This window comes from Hyperolius riggenbachi, chromosome 5 (assembly GCF_040937935.1).
Source record: "Hyperolius riggenbachi isolate aHypRig1 chromosome 5, aHypRig1.pri, whole genome shotgun sequence".
In the NCBI taxonomy this organism is placed as follows: Eukaryota; Metazoa; Chordata; class Amphibia; order Anura; family Hyperoliidae; genus Hyperolius; species Hyperolius riggenbachi.
The window spans coordinates 37703121-37729011 of NC_090650.1; the positions used below are offsets into that span (position 1 = coordinate 37703121).

The 25891-nt window shown below is 48.5% G+C and overlaps 1 protein-coding gene across 2 annotated transcripts in view; it reads right to left on the reverse strand.

Annotated features, from left to right (window-relative positions):
- LOC137518126 (uncharacterized) overlaps window positions 1-25891 on the reverse strand; it is a 716045-nt gene that overhangs the window by 607506 nt on the left and 82648 nt on the right. For both annotated transcript variants that reach the window (XM_068235497.1, XM_068235496.1), the window contains exon 7: window positions 9793-9900. In XM_068235497.1, coding sequence (XP_068091598.1) covers window positions 9793-9900 — 108 coding nt within the window. The remainder of the gene's footprint in view (window positions 1-9792; window positions 9901-25891) is intronic.

Consider the following 25891-nt stretch of genomic DNA (forward strand, 5'->3'; position numbering starts at 1 on the left):
CCAGTATGCATGGTGGGCGGAGCTATGCATAGGACCACCGGGCGCATACTGCCGCAGTTTCATATGCATTGCAGTGTCATGTGAGGGGGCGGAGCATGGCACTGCAACGCTCTGGCCAGATATAAAACTGGCCTTTAAAGAGGAACTCCAGTGAAAATAATTTAATAAAAAATAAGTGCTTCCTTTAACAATAATTATGTAGAAATGATTTAGTCAGTGTTTGCCCATTGTAAAATCCCTGATTTGCATTCTGACATTTATCACATGGTGACATTTTTACTGCTGGCAGGTGATGAAGCTGCTGCATGTTTTTTTTGCAGTTGGAAACAGCTGTAAACAGCTATTTCCCACAATGCAGCAAGGTTCCCAGACAGGAAACTGCCAGGAGTACGTACTCAAGAGTTTCACCACAATATCAGTCATACAGCGCCCCCTGATGGTCTGTTTGTGAAAAGGAATAGATTTCTCATGTAAAAGGGGGTATCAGCTACTTATTGGGATAAAGTTCAATTCTTGGTCGGAGTTTCTCTTTAACCTTCCTGGCGGTAAGCCCGAGCTGAGCTCGGGCTATGCCGCGCAGGAAGATATCTCAGCCCCTGGTGGAGCGATTTGCTCCATTTAAAATGCTGTACGCGCAGCTAGCACTTTGCTAGCCGCGCGTACAGCTTGATCGCCGCCGCTCTGCGGCGATCGCCCGTACGCAGCGGCGCAAGAGGGCCCCCCCCCGCCAGAGCCCTGCGCTGCCCGGACCAATGAGTTCCGGGCATCGCTATGGGCTGGATCGGAGGTGTCTGACGTCAGGACGTCGGCTGACGTCCATGACGTCATTCCGATCGTCGCCATGGCGACAGGAGAAGCCAAACAGGGGAGCGCGTTATATACGCGTTCCCCTGTTTGCTATTGATGCCGGCGACGATCGCACTAGAGGGACACATGCGCCCTCTAGTGGTGTTTCATGTAGCTACCACTCTGGTAGCTTTACATGAAACACAAAAAAAAAATTAAAAAAAAAAGGATTTTTGCCATTTTGGCAAAAAAAATTAACCGCCAGGAGGGTTAAGTAACGATTGAAACACACAGCGATAAGCATACCTGTTACTTCCCCATGCACAGAATGTTGCATGTTCTTGAATCATGCAATAAGGACAACTTTTCACAAAGATTCAATAGCTTTAACCGCTTTCGGACCATGGTAATTGAAATCTAGGGTCTGTTTGTGGCTGCTTATTCCTGCCAGGGTGTAGATTTCAATTACCGCTCTGACCCGCCACTCTCGCCCTCGCCACAGGCCCATCGCTCTGCTGTCATAGCAGCGGCAGGACCAAACGCATGCTTTTTTTCAAGATATCAATGCCTACATTTTAACTGGACTATATTTTATTCTTCTCAAAAGGACTGCTCAGCTAAGTAACCCTTCACATTCTGTATATTCCGGCGTATAAGACGACTGGGCGTATAAGACAACCCCCAACTTTTCCAGTTAATATATACATTTTGAGATATACTCTCCGTAAAAGACTACCCCTCTTGACTCTTGGACATGTGTATACGGTACTGTGTGTACTGGTGCTATACTGTATAAACAGGTACAGATACTGGTGCTATACTGTGTGTGGTACCCAGTATACAAAAACCAGCCACTTTCACCCGCCTGCCCCGCCCTTGTATACTATTATCTCCTTCTCTGCCTCTCAGGTCTCACAAATGTGCGCCTGTGCCGCTTCACTGCAGTCCTAAGGAGTGAGATCTGAGAGGCAGAGAAGGAGGTACGGTAATAGGATACAAGGGCGGGCCAGACATGTGAAAGAGGCGTGTTTTTCTGGACACATCGCCGCTCTCTCTTTTTTTCATACCCTGGGCATCCCGGATGCATGCAGCTTGCTCCGTCCATTACTTACACCTTCTCAGTAAGCTGCCCCCTCACCTCGTCATCGGGACCTTGTTAAGTCACTTCTTTCCAGGAATCCTGGGGAGTGGAGTTTCTTCTACCATACTTGTACAGCACTGCCCTTGCTGCTTTCATACGCTCGGCGCATACGGTGGGGATGTGGCTGCATCCCCACCGTATGCGGCAACCGCAGATTCTCCAGTCCGGCTTGGAAGTTTCAGCGCCTGCCCTAAGACAACACCCACCGTATAAGACGACCCCTGACTTTTGAGAACATTTTCCTGGGTTGAAAAGTAGTCTTATACACCAGAATATGCAGTACTCCCTTTTATTTTATGCTTTGTGTTATGTGTTAACTAGTTTATGTAAATGTGTGTAATGCATTTGTGTTATTTAAACGTTTAAAAATCGTTTTAACGGTTATGACCTGTTCCTGAACATACACAATCGTACTTACTCCTCCAAAAAAGTTACCTTGTGTTTGACAGTATTTTGAACCTACAGCCCGTATACTTGAATCGGGCACAGATAGACAGATCTGGCACTGATCCCTTCATACCGCTAAGGGTTAGTTAAAGGGGAACTTCAGCCTAAACAAACATACTGTCATTAAGTTACATTAGTTTTGTTAATTAGAATAGATTGGTAATATAAATTTTTTACTCACCCTGTTTTACAGGCAAATGTTTGTGATTTCATGGCGGCTGCCATCTTTGTCATGGGGGCAGCCATCTTTTTGGTTGAAAGGAGGTGACAAGGAGCAGGAGACACAGTTCCAACTGTCCTGTGCGCTGATCACCCCTCCCAGCTGCACACACTAGGCTTCAAATGTCAAATTCAAAATGTAAAAAAAAAAAAAATTGGCACCAAAACAGCAGAACGAGAGCAACAACATCAGAATTCCCATCATGCTTTGCACAGCATCAGGGGAAAAAAGCCCGGGCAGTTTTCTTCTGTGCAGCTAAAAATGAGGCTTGTATAAGAGAAACAAAGTTCTGATGCTGTGAAACTGTTAAAGAAACACCAGGCCTTTTCAGTGCTGCTGAGCCGTTTTTTAGTCCGGAGGTTCACTTTAAGTGTTCTCAGTGTTATTATAGTTACGGTCATGCGCCGATTCACATGTGGTGGCAAGCATTTAAAATTGTATGTGTGTGGGGAATCCTTTGGAGTCAGAACGCTCCTCTCAGCTAGTCGGTTCATAGATTGCGAGACCACATATGGGCATCTATGTGCAAAATGACAGCGAAACAGTTTCTGAATCTAAACAATTAACCCGATCATGGATTGGCCCTTGCGGTCCGTGACAGCCAACATATTCCATTTCGCTGTACAAAGTAAGAAACTAACCTGGGGTACATAATACAGACAATGGTGTACACCAATATACATAATTGTTGACAAAATACAAAAGCGATACAAAATACAGAATACAGGATACAGAATTGGTAAGGACCGTGATACAAGTAACTTGGTGAATAAAATGTATAATGATGTGCAAGACACAAAAGGGGGAGAGAGCCCTGCCCTTGCGAGCTTACAATCTAAAGGAATGGGGGGGGGGGGGGGGACAAGAGGTGGGGTAGTATACAACAAACATATAGAGGCAGTGTATTTTAGAATATCCAGTAGGAGTGCAATTTGGTCTCAGGACAAAGGGGAAGTGGCCTGAGGTAGAGCATACGCTTGTCGGAACAAGTGAGTTTTTGGAAAGCATTTAAAGGTAGCAAAGGTTGGGAAGTGGTTAAAAAAACACCACTTAAGCACTACAAAGTAACAAAGTAAACATTTTACTCTGTTTTTCAGATGCTCATTTTTATTTCCCGAGCCTGCAAACGGTGTGATTTTAATGCAAAGCTTTCCTTTCCAAAGAGGAAGACATCCGCGCGCGAGATAATATTTTCCCCCCGGCAATTACAACTTCACATAAAATATCCATAGCGCTGATCATCTAAAACCTCTACCCCATACAGAAACAAATGCTACTGATGCCATTTTCTCTATATAAGGCGACTTCAATTCCAGCTTTATTGCCCCCTTTAAAAAGGGATGACCAGTAGGAATCTGTGCGCTGGCATTTCTCAGTAACATAATATTTATGTTCCATCCTGGACAGAACTTTTATTGCAGCGGCTCCTGCCTCACGCCATCGCCTATCCCCATCTCCAGACGCATCCAGGATGGAGCCGATACAGAGGGCCAATCATAATTCACCACGACGCCCAGCGTTTCCTGACAACTCATTATTTGTGCAGCAATCATTTCCTGTGGAGATACTTGTTCAATTTGCTGCAACTGCTGTGAATTTCGCTCCGCTACACGGAAAGAACAAATACTTCAAAGGCTGCTTATGGCGGAAAAAAGGAGAGATGTTAACCCTTCACTCCGCAGGGGAAGCAGATGATGGGCCTGTTTATTATACTGTTATTATTTCGGAAGAAAGGGATTGATGGATGTTTAGTAGGTCTTTCAGTGCCACAAAAAAAGACAAATTAGTTTATTTCATAAACTAAAAGTAAAACGCATTTACAACAACTATACATTTTTAAAGAGGAACTGTACCTAAGGATTGAAATTAATCCCAATCAGTAGCTGATACCCCCTTTCCCATGAGAAATCTTTACCTTTTCTCCAAATGATCATCGGGGGGTCTGTATGGCTGATATTGTGGTGAGACCCCTCCCACAGTGTGATGTCATGATCATGGTACTAACAGTCTGCTGTCTGTGAACCTCGTTGCATTGTGGGAAATAACAGCTTTTTCCAACTGCCAAGCAAGAAGTATCTCCCTGTGCATAGAACGCTCAGTAACAAACATTCCATACAGATCACCTGGCAGAACTAAAGAGGTTACCGCCAGTGATAAATTTCAGAATGTAAATGAGGGAGAGGAAAGATTTTACAATGGGCAAACTGACTAAATCATCTATAAACGCATCTTGTAATCCATAAGCATTTTATTCATTATGTTATTTTCACTTCAGTCCCTCTAAGTCAGGGGTCTCAAACTCAATTTACCTGGGGGGCCGCAGGAGGCAAAGTCAGGATGAGGCTGGGCCGCATAAGGAATTTCACAATCACGGCGCATCGCCGCCTCTGCCCTCCCCTCTCACTCTTCCTTCACAGAGAGGGGCGGGGAGAGGCGGCGATTGACGTCAGGAGGGGCAGAGCTGAAGCTGAAAGCTCTGCCCCTTCCAGGAAATGCCGGCGGATTGCCCCCCGGGCGATTTGGGGGCTCTGCAGCCCTCGTTTAGCGGCGGGGACGCAGCGGATTACTTGGGAGCACTGAAGCGAACTATAAGGAAGCTTTTGCCGGCGAGGGCCACAAAATATTGTATCGAGGGCCGCAAATGGCCCACGGGACGCTAGTTTGAGACCCCTGCTCTAAGTTATTGTAACGTCTGTCCAAGATGAAAGAGTAATGAAAATAGCGTAATTAATCAAATTGTTTTTTTTTTTTATATCAACTATGCTGCGATCTATGGCAGCGCTGTACTGGGGACAGTCGTGCGACACAGCTGTGCCCCTGGAGACAGGAACGATCTGCTTTCACAGGCAGGGGGAGGGATAGTCAAATTATAAAAAAAAAAAAAAAAAAAAAAAAAAAAAGGGTTTATTTAAAAAAATATATATATTTGTTAAAAATAAATGAATAAACAATCCGGGGAGCAATCAGAGCCCACCAACAGAAATTTCTGTTGGTGGACAGAAAGGGAGGGGGGAGGGAATCACTTGTGTGCTGTACAACCCTGCAGAGAACCCTTAAAGGGAACCTGAAGCGAGTAAAATTATTTAAAACAAACACATGACGTAGCTGAAAATGAATATTAAATACTAACATCACAGTCCGTTCCTCTCAGATGCTCACCATTTTCTTCTTACAGTGATCCCTTCCAGTTCTGACAATATCTTGTCAGAACTGACATATACCAGTTGCTGTCAGTTATATATCAGCAGCTGTCAGTTACAACTGAATGTGCAAGGTAATGTCCATGTTTCCCTATGGCTCAAGTGGCCGCTATTACAGTTTAACAGTGTGCTGACCAGGAAGCAGTTAGGGAGTAATGGCCATTTTCAAAATGGAAGACTGAGAATTCCATTGATCACAGTGGACAAACAGGATGCAGGAGAGGAGAAAGAGATTGAGTAGTAGACTACACAGGAAGGCAAGTATGACCTGTGTATGGTTATTTTGACTTTTTATTTTCAGCTCAGGTTCTCTTTAAAGCTGCAGTGGCCTATTTAGTAAAAAATATCCCGGTCACTAGGCGGGTGTAAGCCCAGGGTCCTCAAGTTGTTAATCCATAAATCATTTGTTCTTTGTAAAACCTTTGTTATTGTAAAATCTTTCCTCTCCCTCCCCGATTTACATTCTTAAAAAGTGTACCCGAGTCCGTGCGGCGGGGCGCAGATGGGACACAGAGGCCTGTCTCCTGCCCCGTGCCGCTCTTTGCACACCTCCCCAATCCCCCCCGCCGTGCTATCACCCCCGAAATTAGCGACAATGATTGTCACTATTCCGGAGGGTAATGGCAGGAGAGGTATTTCCTGCTCAAAACGCCCACTGGGGGCGTTCCTACCAGGGCTGTGGAGTTGGTCCAAAAATCCACCGACTCCGACTCCTCAGTTTAGGATTCCACCGATTCCGACTCCGACTCCTCGACTCCGACTCCTCTAATTTGCATATTACAATTTTGTTGATCAAAAGTATGTAACATGAAATTCATCTCTTAACTGCCAACGCTTAGGAATTTTACAAGACAACTGAAGTGAGAAGGATATGTAGACTACTATATTTATTTCCTTTAGACTAAAACTAGTCCTTGGTAAGAGTACTTGTAAAAGGTACAGGCCGGAACAAAGAACATCTATCAGGCCCTAGGCAATGTAAGTGTGGGTACATGTAAGAGTGATGTGCAGGTACTCTGCAGGGGAATGAGGAGATTGTAAACAGACAACACCTCTGTGTGCAATGTGCACAGCATTCTCAGTGGATTCTCTGCAGCTCTGTGGGGAGTGCATATGTAGAGTATAGTACTACTGTGTAACAAAGTAAACCTGAGACAGATGAAATTAAAGTTTTATACATACCTGGGGCTTCCTCCAGCCGCCTTCAGGATAATCAGTCCCTCGTTGTCCTCCTCCACCACCTGGATCTTCTGCTATGAGTCCAGGTACTTGAGCCAGTCGGGCGTAGTGCACATGCACACACTATTGCGCAGGTGCAGAATGTTCCTGGCTGTGGGAGCGGCATGCGGCCGGACAGCGCTGACTGGCTGAATTACCAGGACTCATAGCAGAAGATCCGGGTGGTGGAGGACAGCGAGGGACTGATTAGCCTGAAGGGGGCTGGAGGAAGCCCCAGGTATGTATAAAACTTTACTTCATCCGTCTCAGGTACCCTTTAATTTGTAGTCACCAAACCAAATTTTAACAACATATCAAATTATTTGATTTCATCAGCAAAGGGGGTGCATACATTTGCATAAACCAGCATCAATGCAGAATTATTTCCATCTCATTGACCATCTCTATTAGTGACACAGCTACACATCAGGCTTTATTCTTACAGCATAGATGTTATTTAGTATATATAAGAGATTCCTGTGTACACATCATATATACAGTCACAATCAGATGTGTATATCTGACCTTAAAAATACGGGGACTGCTTTATTGAAGCAGCACAAGTAACTAATTTTGATTGGTTTATTTCATTTTTGTGGACAGCTATTACTGTATATATACTGTATATATACATTATTTTTAATGACTATTATCTGAGAAATAGAACATTTTATCATATTTTCTATTTTAATTACAGTTACAAATTCATTAGGAGTCGGAGTCGGAGTCGGTGCATTTTTTCCCGACTCCGACTCCAGGCACCCAAAATTGCCCGACTCCACGACTCCGACTCCACGACTCCACAGCCCTGGTTCCTACAGCCTTTCCACAACTGCTATTGAGCAGTGGTCTCTTCCTGGCCACGCCCCCTGCCGCTCCAACGCCTCCCTGCATGCTGGGAGAGCATCTCACTCTACTTCCAGCGTCATGACCCCAGAGGTCATAGAAACGAAACCATGCTGCTGCAGGCCAACAGAGAGTGGCGTGAATGGCAGCTACCTGATCTGCCCAGCCCCCCAGATCAGGTAGCCTCTTTTTTTAAAATGTTCTGTACCCACCACGGGTTCTCTTTAAATTTATCGCAGCTGGGGACATCTTGTCAGGTGTGATATCTGTGGAATGTCTGTTTACAGTGAGATCTACAGCCTGTATTAAATATACCTGTTCTCCCAGAATACTCTAGAGGAGTAATAATTTACTGCAGTGTTTTTGGGCTGGTGCACACCGGAGCGGTTCTGGAGCGTTTTTTAAACCGCTTGCAGGGGGAAAACCGCTTGGCTAATGAAAGTGAATGGGCTGGTGGACACCAGAGCGGCTCGTTTTTTCCACAAACCCAAACTCGGGGGCTGCAGCATTTTTTGGATTTCTGAGGCATTTCTGCCTCAATGTTAAAAAATAGGAAAGTGGTAAACCGCTCTGAATAAAGCTAGATCAGAGCGGTTTTCCAGGCGTTTTTGTTACAGAAGCTGTTCAGTATCAGCTTTACTGTAACAATATTTGTAATCCGCTACACAAAAACACTCCAAAAAACGCTAGGCATGTTTATAAAACCTCTCTAAACATGCCTAGAACCTGAAATCTGATTCAAACACCTCTAGCGTTTTGCGGATCTGCTAGAGGTTTTTGGTGTGCACTGGGCCTTAGTCACTACAGGGCCTCTAAGGGTGGCCATACATGGTACAATTTTTCATTTTTTTTTTATCAGATAATTTAGTTTGATTATTCAGTTAGATCGAATATAAAGATTTTTCCAGCATGTCAGATTTAATTTTTCTCGAACAAACGGGATAATCGTTCGAATTTCTTGATCGAAATTTTTTTTTCAACTTTATTCGATCTAAATAATCGAATCGAATGAAACGGGATAATCGAACCTTTTTATTGTACTATGTATGGCCACCATAAGATTTCATGTGGCTTACACAATTTTATGTATATTTTTAAAACTGGACAACAAGCTCCTTGCAGCACTGGGGTTCTTTTTATAATCTGGGAAAGGAGGACACCACATGCATGCAGTTTGAAGGTTCTCCCGTTGGGTTTGTGTGGGTTTCCTCCAGGCACTCTGAATTCCCCCCACATTCTAAAAACATTCAGCTAAGCAGCCCCTCCCACCCCACAAAAAAAAAGAAGAAGAAAATGGACAATGACTATGGTAGGGATTAGACTAGGGATTAGACTGTGAGCTCCTCTGAAACCAGTCAGTGACATGGCTATGTACCCTATACAGCGCTGCAGAAGATGTCAGTGCAATATAAATACACTAGCCGACCCGCGGCATAGCATACGCCGCATAAGGGGGTAGCGGGCAGGAAGGGGGTATTGGGCACAGCGGCGGGGAGGGGGGGTCGGACCCCGCCCCTCACCTGGGTCCTCCATCGGCGGGACGCATCGCTGTGATGCGATCGCATTTCATGCTAAATGCCACTAATGCGCTTGAGCTATGATACTCAGTATTAGGAGCTCAATCGCATCCAAGATGCAGCAGGAAGACAATTGCCCTCAGGACAAAATCACAAAGCAATCGGTTCACACTAATTGAAATGGCCGCTGCAGTTTCCATTAGTTTTACTGTACCCTGCGTTTTGTGATCCATTAGCGATAGGAAACAGATAGCAAAACGCAGAGTAGTGGAAAAGGGCCCTTAGATATATTTCACCGCAGAAGTTCATATTACAAATTCACCTCTGTGACAGTTTCTCTTTAATTTCCTGAGCTGGAGTTTGGCTGTGAAGATGCGGCTTGCACCGGCCATAAAGGACTTATCAGGGGAGCCTTACCTCGGACACCTCCAGCTGACAGGCCTCCTGCTCCGGGACCGCCGATTCCGATTTCTGCATACTCGGCAGCCATGATGCCAGGCTTTTCAGCAAGAATTCTTTCCCCTCCTGCAATCAGAAATGACTATTGTTAACAAAATAACAGCATAAACCTGAGCTGCAGAGCTAGCAGAAATGTGCTGCTTTTATGAGCCGCAACTACCCATCAGGGATACCCCAGCTTGCTTTAAGGCATAATTATAGAGGGTTTAAGGGTAAATCAGTCACGTTTCATTGGATTCAACACTGCATATAACCCTGTGTCATTTATATTTGTTATACCTTTTTTATCCAACTCCTCATACAGCATGGGAAGCTGTGCTCATCCTGTTGAGGGGCCCAGGATTTAAAGGACCACTACAGCAATAAAAAGTAAGCCGTTAAAAAGGAACTGTAACCGAGGATTAAACTTCATCCCAATCAGTAGCTGATACCCCCTTTCCCATGAGAAATCTATTCCTTTTCTCGAATAGATCATCGGGGTGGGTGGGGGTGGGGGGGGGTCTGTATGGCTAATATTGTGGTGAAACCCCTCCCACACTGTGATGTCAGCACCTAGGTCCTGACAGTTTCCTGTCTGAGAGGTTTGGTGCACTGTGGGAAATAACGGCTGTTTCTAACTGCCATGCAACCAGTATCTCCCTCTGTGCATATGTATATCTAAAAAAACAAACCTTTTAGCCTATCGCATTGTTAGGGGGTGTGGTTATAGATAGCAGCACTTGGACCTGTCTATTTGTTGTCAGTTCTGTGAGATTTTAACCTCCTGAGCGTCTCGCCGTTCAGGAGGTTTTGCCATTTTGTGCCCGCCAGTCCCCCCCAGAGATCCTGCGGCTGAAAACACACTAGCTAGCACTAGGCTACCTAGTACAAATGTCCGACACCCTCTGATCGTCACCGATCCCCCCGTTAATACTTTAATACTTGAGACTTCCATTTGCCTGGTTCTGGATAACGGGGACTTTGCTGTATTTAGAGGGGCATGGCTAGATGTGGGGAGGAGGCGTGGCTACACAGGGAGGAGAGGGCGGGCAATACAGTATTTACACCAAGGCCCATAGCCTGCTTGCTACGCCACTGGAAAGTGCGCAACCTTTTTACTGGAGGCAACACAAACAGATCTTCCATTTCATTCACAGAGGACTCCCAGAAGAAACACCAGAGGAACACCGGAATAACCTTAGCAAACTTTTTATGTCGTCAGGCTGGGTAATGTATGCAGTGATTAATGGTATTAGACATTTACACTTGCTAAAACTGCAGTTCCGTGCAATAAACAGGGGATAATAAATAAACCGCAGTCGTAAAGCAGCCTCCGCCTACGAGTGTAAATTCCCTGATATACCGTCCTAATAAAATACATATATTTGACTTTCACACGCCGTCAATCTGATAACTGCAGGGCTCTGCTCATTTGCCTCTCTCCTTAAGATGAAATGAGATCATTTGCTGCTACTATCCGCTTATGTTCAACATTAAATAAGCAGGCGCGGAACGCGGCGATTCCACCATGACGGGCCTGATCATCCGCCTAAGACCTGTGATGGATCGCCCGCTACCCGCCGCTCAACATAAACAGCGCTTGCCGGCAGAGGCTGAGAGCACAACATGAAAAGTTTAGGCTCGGTAACGAGCTCAAGATCTGTGGTCTGAAGAGCACCTGTTAAGCTAGCCATACATCAGGAGATGATGGGAAGATTCAACCACTGTAATGCCCTTCTGTCTGGTCTCCCTATGACCTGAATAGCCCCGCTGCAGTCCATCATGAATGCGGAAGCCAGAATTATGCACTCCTCCCATCACTCCACCAGGGCGGCTCCCCTCCGTGAATCCCTCCACTGGCTTCCTATCCAGTCCAGAATCAGATTCAAGATATTGTGTCTGACCTACAAATCTGTCCACAAAACCTGTCCTACATTTCCGATTTTACTCAGAGGTACACACCTAGCCGCTCACTCCGTTCCTCCAATGAACTTCGTCTGACCGTCCCCCGCATCACCCAGTCCCATGCACGCCTCCAGGACTTCTCAAGAGCTGCCCCAACACTATGGAACTTCCTACCTGGATCAACAGGGATATGTGAGGGAGCAGGCTGGTGTTGTACTTTATACTGGTTGAACTCGATGGACGTATGTCTTTTTAAACCAAAATAACTATGTAACTATGTAACTATGTAACCTCAACCCATTAGGGCAGCCCCCTCATTCAACATCTTCAAGAAGTCCCTCAAAACTCACTTTTTCACTCTGGCCTACTACCCCTCAATTGCTCCAAACCCACAGCTGAACTCTGGTCCCCTACCTTTCGTGTCTCTGCCTCTCCCTCTAGATTGTAAGCATGTGGGCAGCGTCCTCCTCCTTTTGTGTCCTACCTGATCATGCACCTCCATTACTGTGCACCCATGCTATGCATTTGAGTGAACCTAACTTGCCTAATCTCCATGCTCCCATCCAGTGACTGACTAAGCATTACCTTGTACTCATACTGTGCTGCGTGATCTGGTTTGCATGTATTCCTGTATTGTCATATTGCTGTATGTCACCCCTAAATATTGTCTGTAACCTAAACTAATGTCCAGCGATGCGTAATATGTTGGCGCTTTATAAATACAATAAATAATAATAATAATAATAATAATAATAATAAAGAGACAAATCTCTCTATAATCGAATCTGATTAGAGAGAGATCTGTCGGCTGCCCATACACCACAGGCTGATACCCGATCAATTTCATGCTGAAACTGATCCGGGTATTGTGATGCCGCATCCGACGCTGCCCCCCTAATATGCAATGTACCCCCACCAGCGCCCAGTGCAAAAACATCATCTGTCCATGGCTGCCACTTGTCCTCTGTGGCTCCGGGCGCTGTCCTTCTTCCATACACGTGCCCCACATGGTTGCTCCAATAACGCGGGAGCGTAGGTGACGTCACACGCGCCCGGGTTACTCCGGCAACCACGTGGGGCGCGCGTATAAATGAAGGACAGCGCCCGGAGCCAGCAGAGGACAAGTGGTAAACATGGAAAGGTAATGTATACTGCACTGAGCTGGGGGGGGTTGTACACTGCACATTAGCGTCGGGGGTTTTGTTGGTCATCCTGATATCGCTCACCCTTACAACCGTGCACCCAATCGAGCAAGTCGGCCCTACATCTTGCAGCATGTCTGACTGATTAATGCATTGGTCGCGTCATCGTTGAGGAATGCACTTGGCGACACCAATTTTCATCTGAATCGATTATTATAATCGAATTGGTTGGTCAATCGGCTCTAAGGTGCCTGATGTATGGCCACCTGTAACAAAGTTCACCGTGCTGGATTATGACGTCATCGCCGGGGACCGGGACGGACCTGCGGCGAACGGCTGCGGGGAGAGCTGCAAGGGACGTCCTGGGAGCTTGGAGCTGGAGGAAGCCCCCGGTAAGTACCACTCATTTTACTTGACTTTGCCTGCTGACTCCTTGAAGCAGCGCTGTGCAGGATTGGGCTTGCTCCTGTGCACACCTCTGGCACTATCTGCTGCAGCACTAATTGGTGAAAGGGAATACATGTTCCCTGAGCCGATAAAATTGATTTTTACCATTAAAAATGATTTTATTTTCTCAGTTCATAGTAAAAAATACACACTGTCGCATTATTTCAGAATCAAATATCCTCACCAAAAATTGTGACAGGAACATAATCTAAGTTTTGTGATAAATGGTAAAAATAGCCAAACAAAATGTGTGTTTTTTTGTTATCTACAGTAGCGCTTTTTATTTTCAAACTGGAATTAATAAAACTGAGAAATAATGTAATAATAATTTTTTCTACTTTTTTTCCTGTTTTTCTCCATTAAAATGCAAAGAAAACAAAATTGTTCTAGAGAACAAATGCTATATAATGAAAAAAAAAAAAAACATATTCTACCTAATAAAAGGCAAGTGTCCCTGCGTCCTGTCCATGTGTCAGTGCTTTTGCGCTACTGTGCATGTCCTGCACTGACAGCCGTTGGGACAGGGCGCAGGTTCGACCAGGGGGCGGGCCAGCCGAGCGGGCAGCTAAGCAGTGTGGCAGGGGTGTGTGACTCACAAGGAGGACACAATGACAAGCTCTTCAGCCAGGGAAGCCATTGCAGGCAGCACAGGAGAGCCTGTAGCGGCTTGTCTTGCAAAACAGGGGATCAGGCACATGACTCCCGCCGCAGTCTGATTGCATTGTGTTGGTTGATACATGATCTAGCAGTGCTAATAACGAGGCACATCATTTCCCCACAATTTACAAGCTGATTCATGGGCAGCGAGAAAGTCACTGCATTATAAGAAGCAATTACTGGCTTCCCTAATAGCACTGAGCTGCGATCTCAGCGCATCGCTCTGCAGCAGCAATTAATGAGCATTAACCATTTCTCCACCGCACACCTCACGGGAGACGGGATGGCAAGCGAGCCACAGGAGGACTACAAGAGCCAGCAGATTCCTGAGACCCCCGGCTAGCCATGGGAGGACTACAAGAGCCAGCGGATTCCGGAGACCCCTGGCTAGCCACAGCAGGACTACAAGAGCCAGCAGATTCCTGAGACCCCAGCTAGCCACGGGAAGACTACGAGAGCCAGCGGATTCCGGAGACCCCCAGCTAATCACGGGAGCACTACAAGAGCCAGCAGATTCCTGAGACCTCCAGCTAACCACGGGAGTACTACAAGAGCCAGCGGATTCCTGAGACCCCCGGCTAGCCACAGCAGGACTACAAGAGCCAGAAGATTCCTGAGACCCCCGGCTAGCCACGGGAGTACTATAAGAGCCAGCAGATTCCTGAGACCCCCAGCTAGCCACGGGAGCACTACAAGAGACAGAAGATTCCTGAGACCCCCAGCTAGCCACGGGAGCACTACAAGAGCCAGAAGATTCCTGAGACCCCCGGCTAGCCACAGGAGGACTACAAGAGCCAGCGGATTCCTGAGACCCCCGGCTAGCCACAGGAGGACTACAAGAGCCAGCGGATTCCTGAGACCCCCGGCTAGCCACAGGAGGACTACAAGAGCCAGAAGATTCCTGAGACCCCCGGCTAGCCACGGGAGTACTACAAGAGCCAGCAGATTCCTGAGACCCCCAGCTAGCCACGGGAGCACTACAAGAGCCAGAAGATTCCTGAGACCCCCGGCTAGCCACAGGAGGACTACAAGAGCCAGCAGATTCCTGAGACCCCCAGCTAGCCACGGGAGCACTACAAGAGCCAGCAGATTCCTAAGACCCCTGGCTAGCCACGGGTGTACTACAAGAGCCAGCAGATTCCTGAGACCCCCGGCTAGCCACGGGAGCACTACAAGAGCCAGAAGATTCCTGAGACCCCCGGCTAGCCACGGGAGTACTACAAGAGCCAGCAGATTCCTGAGACCCCTGGCTAGCCACGGGAGTACTACAAGATCAAGCGGATTCCTGAGACCCCCAGCTAATCACGGGAGAACTACAAGAGCCAGCGGATTCCTGAGACCCCCAAGTAGCCATAGGAGAACTACAAGAGCCAGTGAATTCCTGAGACTCCCAGCTAGCCACGGGAGCACTACAAGAGCCAGAAGATTCCTGAGACCCCCGGCTAGCCACGGGAGTACTACAAGAGCCAGCAGATTCCTGAGACCCCCAGCTAGCCACGGGAGCACTACAAGAGCCAGAAGATTCCTGAGACCCCCGGCTAGCCACGGGAGTACTACAAGAGCCAGCAGATTCCTGAGACCCCTGGCTAGCCACAGGGGGACCACAAGAGCCAGCGGATTCCTGAGACCCCTGGCTAGCCACGGGAGCACTACAAGAGCCAGCGGATTCCTGAGACCCCCAGCTAACCACGGGAGTACTACAAGAGCCAGCGGATTCCTGAGACCCCCAGCTAACCACGGGAGTACTACAAGAGCCAGCGGATTCCTGAGACCCCCAGCTAACCACAGGAGTACTACAAGAGCCAGCGGATTCCTGAGACCCTCAGCTAGCCACGGGAGAACTACAAGAGCCAGCGGATTCCTGAGACCCCCAGCTAACCACGGGAGTACTACAAGAGCCAGCGAATTCCTGAGACCCCCGGCTAGCCACGGGAGTACTACAAGAGCCAGCGGATTCCTGAGACCCCCGGCTAGCCACAGCAGGACTACAAGAGCCAGCGGATTCCTGAGACCCCCAGCTAACCACAGGAGTACTACAAGAGCCAGCAGATTCCTGAGACCCCCGGCTAGCCATGGGAGAACTACAAGAGCCAGTGAATTCCTGAGACCCCCAGCAAGCCACGGGAGTACTACAAGAGCCAGCAGATTCCTGAGACCCCTGGCTAGCCACAGGAGTACTACAAGAGCCAGCAGATTCCTGAGACCCCCAGCTAGCCACAGCAGGACTACAAGAGCCAGCGAATTCCTGAGACCCCCAGCTAACCACAGCAGGACTACAAGAGCCAGCGGATTCCTGAGACCCCCAGCTAGCCACGGGAGTACTACAAGAGCCAGCGGATTCCTGAGACCCCCAGCTAGCCACGGGAGTACTACAAGAGCCAGCGGATTCCTGAGACCCCCAGCTAGCCACGGGAGAACTACAAGAGCCAGCAGATTCCTGAGACCCCCAGCTAACCACGGGAGTACTACAAGAGCCAGAGGATTCCTGAGACCCCCAGCTAGCCACGGGAGTACTACAAGAGCCAGCGGATTCCTGAGACCCCCAGCTAACCACGGGAGTACTACAAGAGCCAGCGGATTCCTGAGACCCCCAGCTAGCCACGGGAGTACGACAAGAGCCAGCAAATTCCTGAGACCCCCAGCTAGCCACGGGAGTACTACAAGAGCCAGCGGATCCTGAGACCGTGCCAGCTAGCCACGGGAGTACTACAAGATCCAGCAAATTCCTGAGACCCCCAGCTAGCCATGGGAGTACTACAAGAGCCAGCGGATTCCTGAGACCCCCAGCTAGCCACGGGAGTACTACAAGAGCCAGCGAATTCCTGAGACCCCCAGCTAACCACAGGAGTACTACAAGATCCAGCGGATTCCTGAGACCCCCAGCTAACCACGGGAGTACTACAAGAGCCAGCGATTTCCTGAGACCCCCAGCTAATCACAAGAGTACTACAAGAGCCAGCGGATTCCTGAGACCCCCAGCTAACCACGGGAGTACTAAAAGAGCCAGCGGATCCTGAGACCCCCAGCTAGCCACGGGAGTACTACAAGAGCCAGCGGATTCCTGAGACCGCCAGCTAGCCACGGGAGGACTACAAGAGCCAGCAGATTCCTGAGACCTCCAGCTAGCCACAGCAGGACTACAAGAGCCAGCGGATTCCTGAGACCCCCAGCTAGCCACGGGAGTACTACAAGAGCCAGCAGATTCCTGAGACCCCTGGCTAGCCACGGGAGTACTACAAGAGCCAGCAGATTCCTGAGACCCCCAGCTAGCCACAGCAGGACTACAAGAGCCAGCAGATTCCTGAGACCCCCAGCTAGCCACAGGAGGACTACAAGAGCCAGAAGATTCCTGAGACCCCCGGCTAGCCACGGGAGTACTACAAGAGCCAGCAGATTCCTGAGACCCCTGGCTAGCCACAGGGGGACTACAAGAGCCAGCGGATTCCTGAGACCCCTGGCTAGCCACGGGAGCACTACAAGAGCCAGCGGATTCCTGAGACCCCCAGCTAACCACGGGAGTACTACAAGAGCCAGCGGATTCCTGAGACCCCCAGCTAACCACGGGAGTACTACAAGAGCCAGCGGATTCCTGAGACCCCCAGCTAACCACGGGAGTACTACAAGAGCCAGCGGATTCCTGAGACCCCCAGCTAACCACGGGAGTACTACAAGAGCCAGAGGATTCCTGAGACCCCCAGCTAGCCACGGGAGTACTACAAGAGCCAGCGGATCCTGAGACCGTGCCAGCTAGCCACGGGAGTACTACAAGATCCAGCGAATTCCTGAGACCCCCAGCTAGCCATGGGAGTACTACAAGAGCCAGCGGATTCCTGAGACCCCCAGCTAGCCACGGGAGTACTACAAGAGCCAGCAGATTCCTGAGATCGCCAGCTAGCCACGGGAGTACTACAAGAGCCAGCGGATTCCTGAGACCCCCAGCTAGCCACGGGAGTACTACAAGAGCCAGCGAATTCCTGAGACCCCCAGCTAACCACGGGAGTACTACAAGAGCCAGCAGATTCCTAAGACCCCTGGCTAGCCATGGGAGCACTACAAGAGCCAGCAGATTCCTGAGACCCCCAGCTAATCGCGTGAGAACTACAAGAGCCAGCGGATTCCTGAGACCGCCAGCTGGCCACGGGAGTACTACAAGAGCCAGCGAATTCCTGAGACCCCCGGCTAGCCACGGGAGTACTACAAGAGCCAGCGGATTCCTGAGACCGCCAGCTGGCCACGGGAGTACTACAAGAGCCAGCAGATTCCTGAGACCCCCAGCTAATCGCGTGAGAACTACAAGAGCCAGCAGATTCCTGAGACCCCCAGCTAACCACGGGAGTACTACAAGAGCCAGCGGATTCCTGAGACCCCCAGCAAGCCACAGGAGTACTACAAGAGCCAGCAGATTCCTGAGACCCCCAGCTAACCACGGGAGTACTACAAGAGCCAGCGAATTCCTGAGACCCCCAGCTAGCCACGGGAGTACTACAAGAGCCAGCGGATTCCTGAGACCCACAGCTAACCATGGGAGTACTACAAGAGCCAGCGAATTCCTGAGACCCCCGGCTAGCCACGGGAGCACTACAAGAGCCAGCAGATTCCTGAGACCCCCAGCTAATCGCGTGAGAACTACAAGAGCCAGCGGATTCCTGAGACCCCCAGCTAGCCACGGGAGTACTACAAGATCCAGCGGATTCCTGAGACCCCCAGCTAACCACGGGAGTACTACAAGAGCCAGCGAATTCCTGAGACCCCCGGCTAGCCACGGGAGCACTACAAGAGCCAGCAGATTCCTGAGACCCCCAGCTAATCGCGTGAGAACTACAAGAGCCAGCGGATTCCTGAGACCCCCAGCTAGCCACGGGAGTACTACAAGAGCCAGCGGATCCTGAGACCGCCAGCTGGCCACGGGAGTACTACAAGAGCCAGCAGATTCCTGAGACCCCCAGCTAGCCACAGGAGTACTAGAAGATCAAGCGGATTCCTGAGACCCCCAGCTAGCCACGGGAGTACTACAAGAGCCAGCGGATTCCTGAGACCCCCAGCTAGCCACGGGAGTACTACAAGAGCCAGCGGATTCCTGAGACCCCCAGCTAACCACGGGAGTACTACAAGAGCCAGCGGATTCCTGAGACCCCCAGCTAGCCACGGGAGTACTACAAGAGCCAGCGAATTCCTGAGACCCCCAGCTAACCACGGGAGTACTACAAGAGCCAGCGAATTCCTGAGACCCCCGGCTAGCCACGGGAGCACTACAAGAGCCAGCAGATTCCTGAGACCCCCAGCTAATCGCGTGAGAACTACAAGAGCCAGCGGATTCCTGAGACCCCCAGCTAGCCACGGGAGTACTACAAGAGCCAGCGGATCCTGAGACCGCCAGCTGGCCACGGGAGTACTACAAGAGCCAGCAGATTCCTGAGACCCCCAGCTAGCCACAGGAGTACTAGAAGATCAAGCGGATTCCTGAGACCCCCAGCTAGCCACGGGAGTACTACAAGAGCCAGCGGATTCCTGAGACCCCCAGCTAGCCACGGGAGTACTACAAGAGCCAGCGGATTCCTGAGACCCCCAGCTAACCACGGGAGTACTACAAGAGCCAGCGGATTCCTGAGACCCCCAGCTAGCCACGGGAGTACTACAAGAGCCAGCGAATTCCTGAGACCCCCAGCTAACCATGGGAGTACTACAAGAGCCAGCAAATTCCTGAGATCCCCAGCTAACCACGGGAGTACTACAAGAGCCAGCGGATTCCTGAGACCCCCAGCTGGCCACGGGAGTACTACAAGAGCCAGCGGATTCCTGAGACCCCCAGCTAGCCACAGTATGCCCATAATGAAAGTGATATTAAATAATTCAGAGGGGAACATTGCAGCGCTGCTAGCTACACTAATTCTATTACACATACTCAGCTTTTTGGCACTGGTTACTGGTGCAGCAGATCTGGTTCTACCAGAGCAGGATCATCCACCAGGCAACCTAGGCAGGTGCTTGGGGTCTAGTTGGTGTCAGGAGGGCCACCAGCCACCTTCTCTAAACTCTTTCAGCTTACTAAAAAGATCACAATAGGGCCTCAAATCTACTACTTGCCTACAGCCCCATTACATAATCCATCAGTGGGTGCTACGATGTTATTTGCCGTTATCTTTCAGGGCTATTTTGTTTGATTGCTTTTCCTTTCGGTGCTGTACATCAGGAATCGATTTAAAGAGACACTGAAGCGAGAAAAAAAAATATGATATAATGGTTTGTATGTGTAGTACAGCTAAGAAATAGAACATTAGCAGCAGATATACGAGTCTAATGTTGTTTCCAGTACAGGAAGAGTTAAAGCAGTAGGATTAGCCATACTATGCCAGGGGGAAAAACACATATATAAGTGTACTGTACTGTCCACATTTTCATTTCAGTGAATTTTATATAGTAAATGAAGAGAATTCTGTTCCTGGTGGAAACCATGTCTTGCCCACAGTTTGAGGCTAAATCCTGATGTCATTTCTGCCCTTAACTTTTTTTCTTTTCTCCTCCAATTGCTGAGTCACCTCAGCCTTTCTTGTAAACACAAGTGAGCAGATGATCGGGTTTCAGATGAGCAGCTAGGCAGGGAAATAAATGGAAAAGGAGGAATAGATTATAGATAAAAAGAACCCCCAGCATGCAACTGTTTGCCACTGACTATAAAAGGGCCAGTGCTCCTAGGGTATGTGATAACTCCAAAACATAACAGCAGAAAAAGTTTTGAAAGTTTTGAATGCAGGATTACCATCTTTATCACTTAAAGGGGAACTGAAGAGAGAGGTATATGGAGGCTGTCATGTTTATTTCCTTTTAGACAATACCAGTTGCCTGGCAGCCCTGTTGATCCTCTGCCTCTATTACTATTAGCCATAGCCCCTGAACAACCATGCAGCAGATCAGGTGTTTCAGTGGTTCAGACTTATAAGTCTGATCTGACAAGACTAGCTGCATGCTTGTTTCTGGTTTTAATCAGATACTACTGCAGAGAAATAGACCAGCAGGGCTGCCAGGCAACTGGTATTGATTAAAAGGAAATAAACATGACAGCCTCCATATACCTCTCTCTTCAGTTCCCCTTTAATACACTCAGACCAGTTGCTGTTGAAATTTGATTTTTATGGTGACAATCCCGCTTTAAAGTGGACCTGTACTCTTGCACAGGACACAAGGAAAACGGAGAGAAATGCAGAAGAGCTTGTCTAATTTCCCCTCATCCTTAAGTAATCGCACGTGTAATTCAAACTCTCAGCTGCGTCAGTTCTCAGCAGACACAGCTAATATTTAAACAAACACAGGATGTGAACCCTTTTCTGCTTCCATGAAAGCAGGAAGTAGACAAACTGCAGATTTATTGCAGGAGTTCTGTAAGCTGTAATAAAGAAATGTTTTTCTTTAAAGGTTTTTATGCTGTTGCTTATCTTTTAGAGCTGAAAGAAAGTTCTGCGTTCTGGTCCACTTTAACCACTGTTTAGAGTGGTGACAGCATATCTTCGCCCCTTAAGTCTGCATCTTGGCTCCAGGGGTGTAGATATACATATCTCACTGCCGCCCATTAGCACATTGATCGGTGAATGGGAGCATGTGTTCCCAAAGCCTATCAAAGTGCCTGTAATCAATGATCACCGGCATCTCACTGATCAATAAACAGAACCCGAGGCATTTTTTACTAAAGATAATAAGACACAGATGTATGTTCTGTGTACAATGACATGCCTTTGTGTCCTTCTGCTGCCGCCACCAGTCGTCCCCCCTCCCCCTCCCCCCCCCCCCCCCCCGACTCAGCTTTCCCCTTCTGCAAAATAGCGCCAGGCTAGCGGCAGCCTGATTGTCGCTAGCCTGCTGTTTAGCTGCCAGTTGTCAATCAGTTTCCTCCTCAGTCTCCCCCTGCATTGCCTCCCCCGCCTCCTGCATTGAATGGCTCCCCGCCTCTGTCAGCTTCCTCCAATCGGAAGCGAAGCCCGGAAGTACTAACGGTAAATTCCCAGGGAAATACTTTCACCCCCTCCTGCACTTTTTAAGTAGGCTTAGGCGGTCGTTATCAGGCGCCTCAGCCAACAATCAGGCGTGTGTACGGCAGCCTCCAACCCACAAGAGATCTGCCTGGCGGATATACTCACCCTCAGCTACGCTGATCCCATTGTTCACGCCCCCACCGCATGACATCATACACACCACTCATGGTCCCTCCGTCGTGTCCCCCCGCATAGCAACATAGTGAGTTTTCAGCTACACAGCAGCCCCGCCCAGCGATGTGGCCCAAGAGGATCAGGTCCTGATCCCCAATGGGCGACATCCATCAAAGGTGTGTACTCACCTCTAAACGAAAGCCATGTTTACCCAACGCTCCAAGGCTCTGAAGCGGTTAAAGAGCGAGCGGCCAAGCAATCCCCAAGCTTTCACAAGCTGTGATGCATTGTTAGTTGTACTAATAGACTAGTTCCATTAGTCAGACAAGATGAATACTTTTAGGTGCAGTATTGCATTTTGATTACGTAAATAATTGCATTAGTAAAGGAACAGGTTGGAAAAGAATGCAGATAAGATGAGAGCTGTGAAAAATAACATACATTACAGTGTAATGCTTCCACCCTATCCCTCAGAGTAACAACACTGCCATCCAGTGGCCGAATAGCCTTACTGCAGGCAGAGCAAAACCAACAGCTACCAGCAAGGGCTGAGTTTTTTTTTTTTAGGCTGTATTTTATTACAGCATAATAAATATTGTTTGTTTTGCCTTCAGCTGGCCATAATTCAAATGAAGCAATATGTATGCAAAAACGGAGCTCTAAAAGTGAAAATAAAAATGTGTTATGAAAAGTACATTTTCCACGAGGTCTGTGCGCCTGGACAGGAACATAAATCACTTAGAGTGGTCAAACCTATTGGTGATTCATGGGATGGAGAAACAAAAATAATACTACATGGGGAAAAAGTTGTAAAAGACAAAAAAGATAAAATCACTGGGCTTTGTTTAAAGGATTAGTGTATTTATAACTCAAATTGGCTGCATCGATCTGAAAGTGCTCTCTGATCAATAATGTAATTATGATGTCTAGTTGATTTTGAGCGCGTGAATAGCTCTGATGACTACCCAGTCTTGCCTGGTGGTTCCCAGGTGTTTACATACACTTCTCCCATTACCACTCCTGGGAAATTGTCTCCAGGGCCGGATTTAGGCATTTTACCGCCCAATGCCCATTATCCTGGACCAGCCCCCTCCCCCCTCGGCCCTGTTCTGTGCACCACCCGTCTTATGTGCTCCCTCTGTCCTGTTTGTTCCCCTGGCCCTGTGCTCTCTTCTTGTTCTCCCTCCATCCTGTGTACTTCCCTGGTACTGTACACACCGCCCATTCTGTGCTGTGCTTGAAGGAGGGGAGGGGGAGCACAAGTCCAGTGCTCCACTGCTCACCATTGTGGAAGCATGGCGGCCACGCACTGGGTTTGTGACTGCTGCCGTTTACATGTTTGGCAGCTTAACTGCCTCAGTGTGCCAGCCCACTGCCCGCCCCTTGCTTCCTGGTGCCCAAGGCTGTGGCCTTTGTAGCCTTGCCTCAAATCCGGCCATGCTTGCCTCATGTGAGCCTGCAATCCCAGCTACCTCCCAGAATTCAGTGCAGAGTTGAGGCAAGCAGAGGAGTGGATGACTTGTGTGTATTCCTTACCTCCGTGGCTCTCTTAAAGAGGAAATGTAGTCAAAATAACGCATGAAATTGATTTTTATTTTTTTTCCAATATTCATTTACGATTGATTTAGTCAGTGACCAGCCATTGAAAAATGTGTCCACTCTACAGTCTGAAGTTTACCACAGGAGGCGACATCTTTAGTACTGGCGAGTGATATCTGTGAAATGTTAATTTACTTAAGAGTTCTAAAGCCAGTAGAAAAGACCTCTAGTCTCCCAGAATTCCACATAATAAACAGCCTAGGCCAGCGCTGTCCAGATGGAGACACACAGGCTACATCCCACCTGTTTGCTGTGTCATTCCCCCACCTCGCACTACTTCTGTCACACCCAATTCTTTCCCTTCGGCTTCTCTCTCCGCGACGCGCATGATCGCACGGCCATCTGCTCAGCTGTGCGTTGCGCTGCTGATCCCATTCACTAGAATGAATGGGTTAGCAATGCGGGATGTGGGTGTCAAAAACACCCTCTAGTGAAAAGATACAGGAGACAAAAGTGGGAGCCCAATAGTGTAGTATGTCAAAAACAATGGAATGTAATAAAAGTAAGACACTGCTCACAAAGGTGGGTTGCAGAGGGGCAACCGACCACAGGAAGCAGGTGGAGACAACAAACCCGACTCCACTCGGGGTGGTCCCTAGGGACCTGGATGTGGTCGCTCTCCATAATAAAATAAAGGGAACAGATGTCCACCCTGGTCGAAGCCACGTGTGGTCTGTACCCACCCCTCAGACGGGTGAGGTAAGGGGGTACGATAGCACAATAAGGGTATAAGAGGTGCCCTGGTGTGATATAAAAACATCTAAAAGCAGTTTAAAACGGGAAATAAATTTGAGATAGCTTACCTCAGTGACGAAAAATCTTTTTATTTAACAAAGGTTTTTATTAGTAGCACAGGCAACGCGTTTCGCGGGTCAGAGCCCGCTTCCTCAGGCCAATAACAGTGCCGAACTAAATGACAGATTCAGCGATGGGAGCCTCTCGGATCTTTCTGTCCTCGGACGCCAATTGTTTTGTTGATCTGACAGGCCCGACAGTCGTTCCCGTCCGCAATTACATACTGCACCTGCGCAGGATGGTATTGCGGACGGGAACGCACAGAAGGAGACGCGTGGCCAGGCCTGTACAGGCATAGTGAGCCTATCAGCCGAAAGCGAAAAAGTAGCTGGCGGCGGGGGACTGGAGGATCCGTGAGCGACTGCAAGGGCACAGGACGGCTGCAGGGAGCTGCTAGAAGCTACAGGTGAGTAAAAATGTTTTTTTATTTCTAGCCTAAGTCTACGTTTCCACTAGTGCGGTGCAATTTCTTTGCGAAAAATGCATATATGAATTTGCATGCGGATGCGAATTCGCATTTGTTTGTATGCACATTTTCATGCAAATTTGCATGCGTTTTTGTGCATCTTTGTAGGTATGCGGTTTTAGCCATATAAGTGCCTGTGTGCTTTTACATTGATATTACACGAAAACGTATGCGAATTCGCATAGCAAAAACGCATGCAAATTTCCTATTAATTACATTACAAGCGAATCGCACCCTAGCCTTGCGGTGTGCAAATTCTGATGGCTCTGCTGTGCAGGCCCATTGACTATTATTGGCTATGCGAATCTACATGCAGAAAACGCATGCAGATTCGCTCTAGTGGAAACGGGACCTTAAGAATCCCTTTGAGGGAGGAGCTTAGGGTCAGGCATTAGGAAGGAGATTTTCAGGCAAGGGACTGGTTAGGGTTAGGCAATTGGATGGGAGACAGCTAAAAACACAACAAAGAACAGCACTGCACAAATGAAGCTCAACAGTATTGTCAATTACTTTCCCAATCCTCCATACCAAATCCTACCTAATAAAACCTAAGTGTCTCTGTGTCCCATGTCCACGTGTCCCTGCGTTTGCGCTACTACGCATTTGACGCAAGGACAGCTGTTGTTGGGACAGGAGCAGGACAGCCAGGGGGCCGAGCGGGCATGCCCGGCGAGTGGGTGTGTGCGCGGGCGTGTGCACGCACGCTGACAGGTGGCCGCGCTGACAGACCTAGAGCCCCTTATTAAAAGGTCAGTAGTCTGGCGGAATTTGTATGTACCCAACAGAGAAGGATTAAAGAGACTCTGTAACAAAAAAAAAACATCCCCTGGGGGGTACTCCCCTAGGGAGGGGGAAGCCTTAGGGTCCCAGTGAGGCTTCCCCCATCCCTGTAGCTGCAGGTAGTCCAGCGCTGGCTCCCCCGAAGTGTC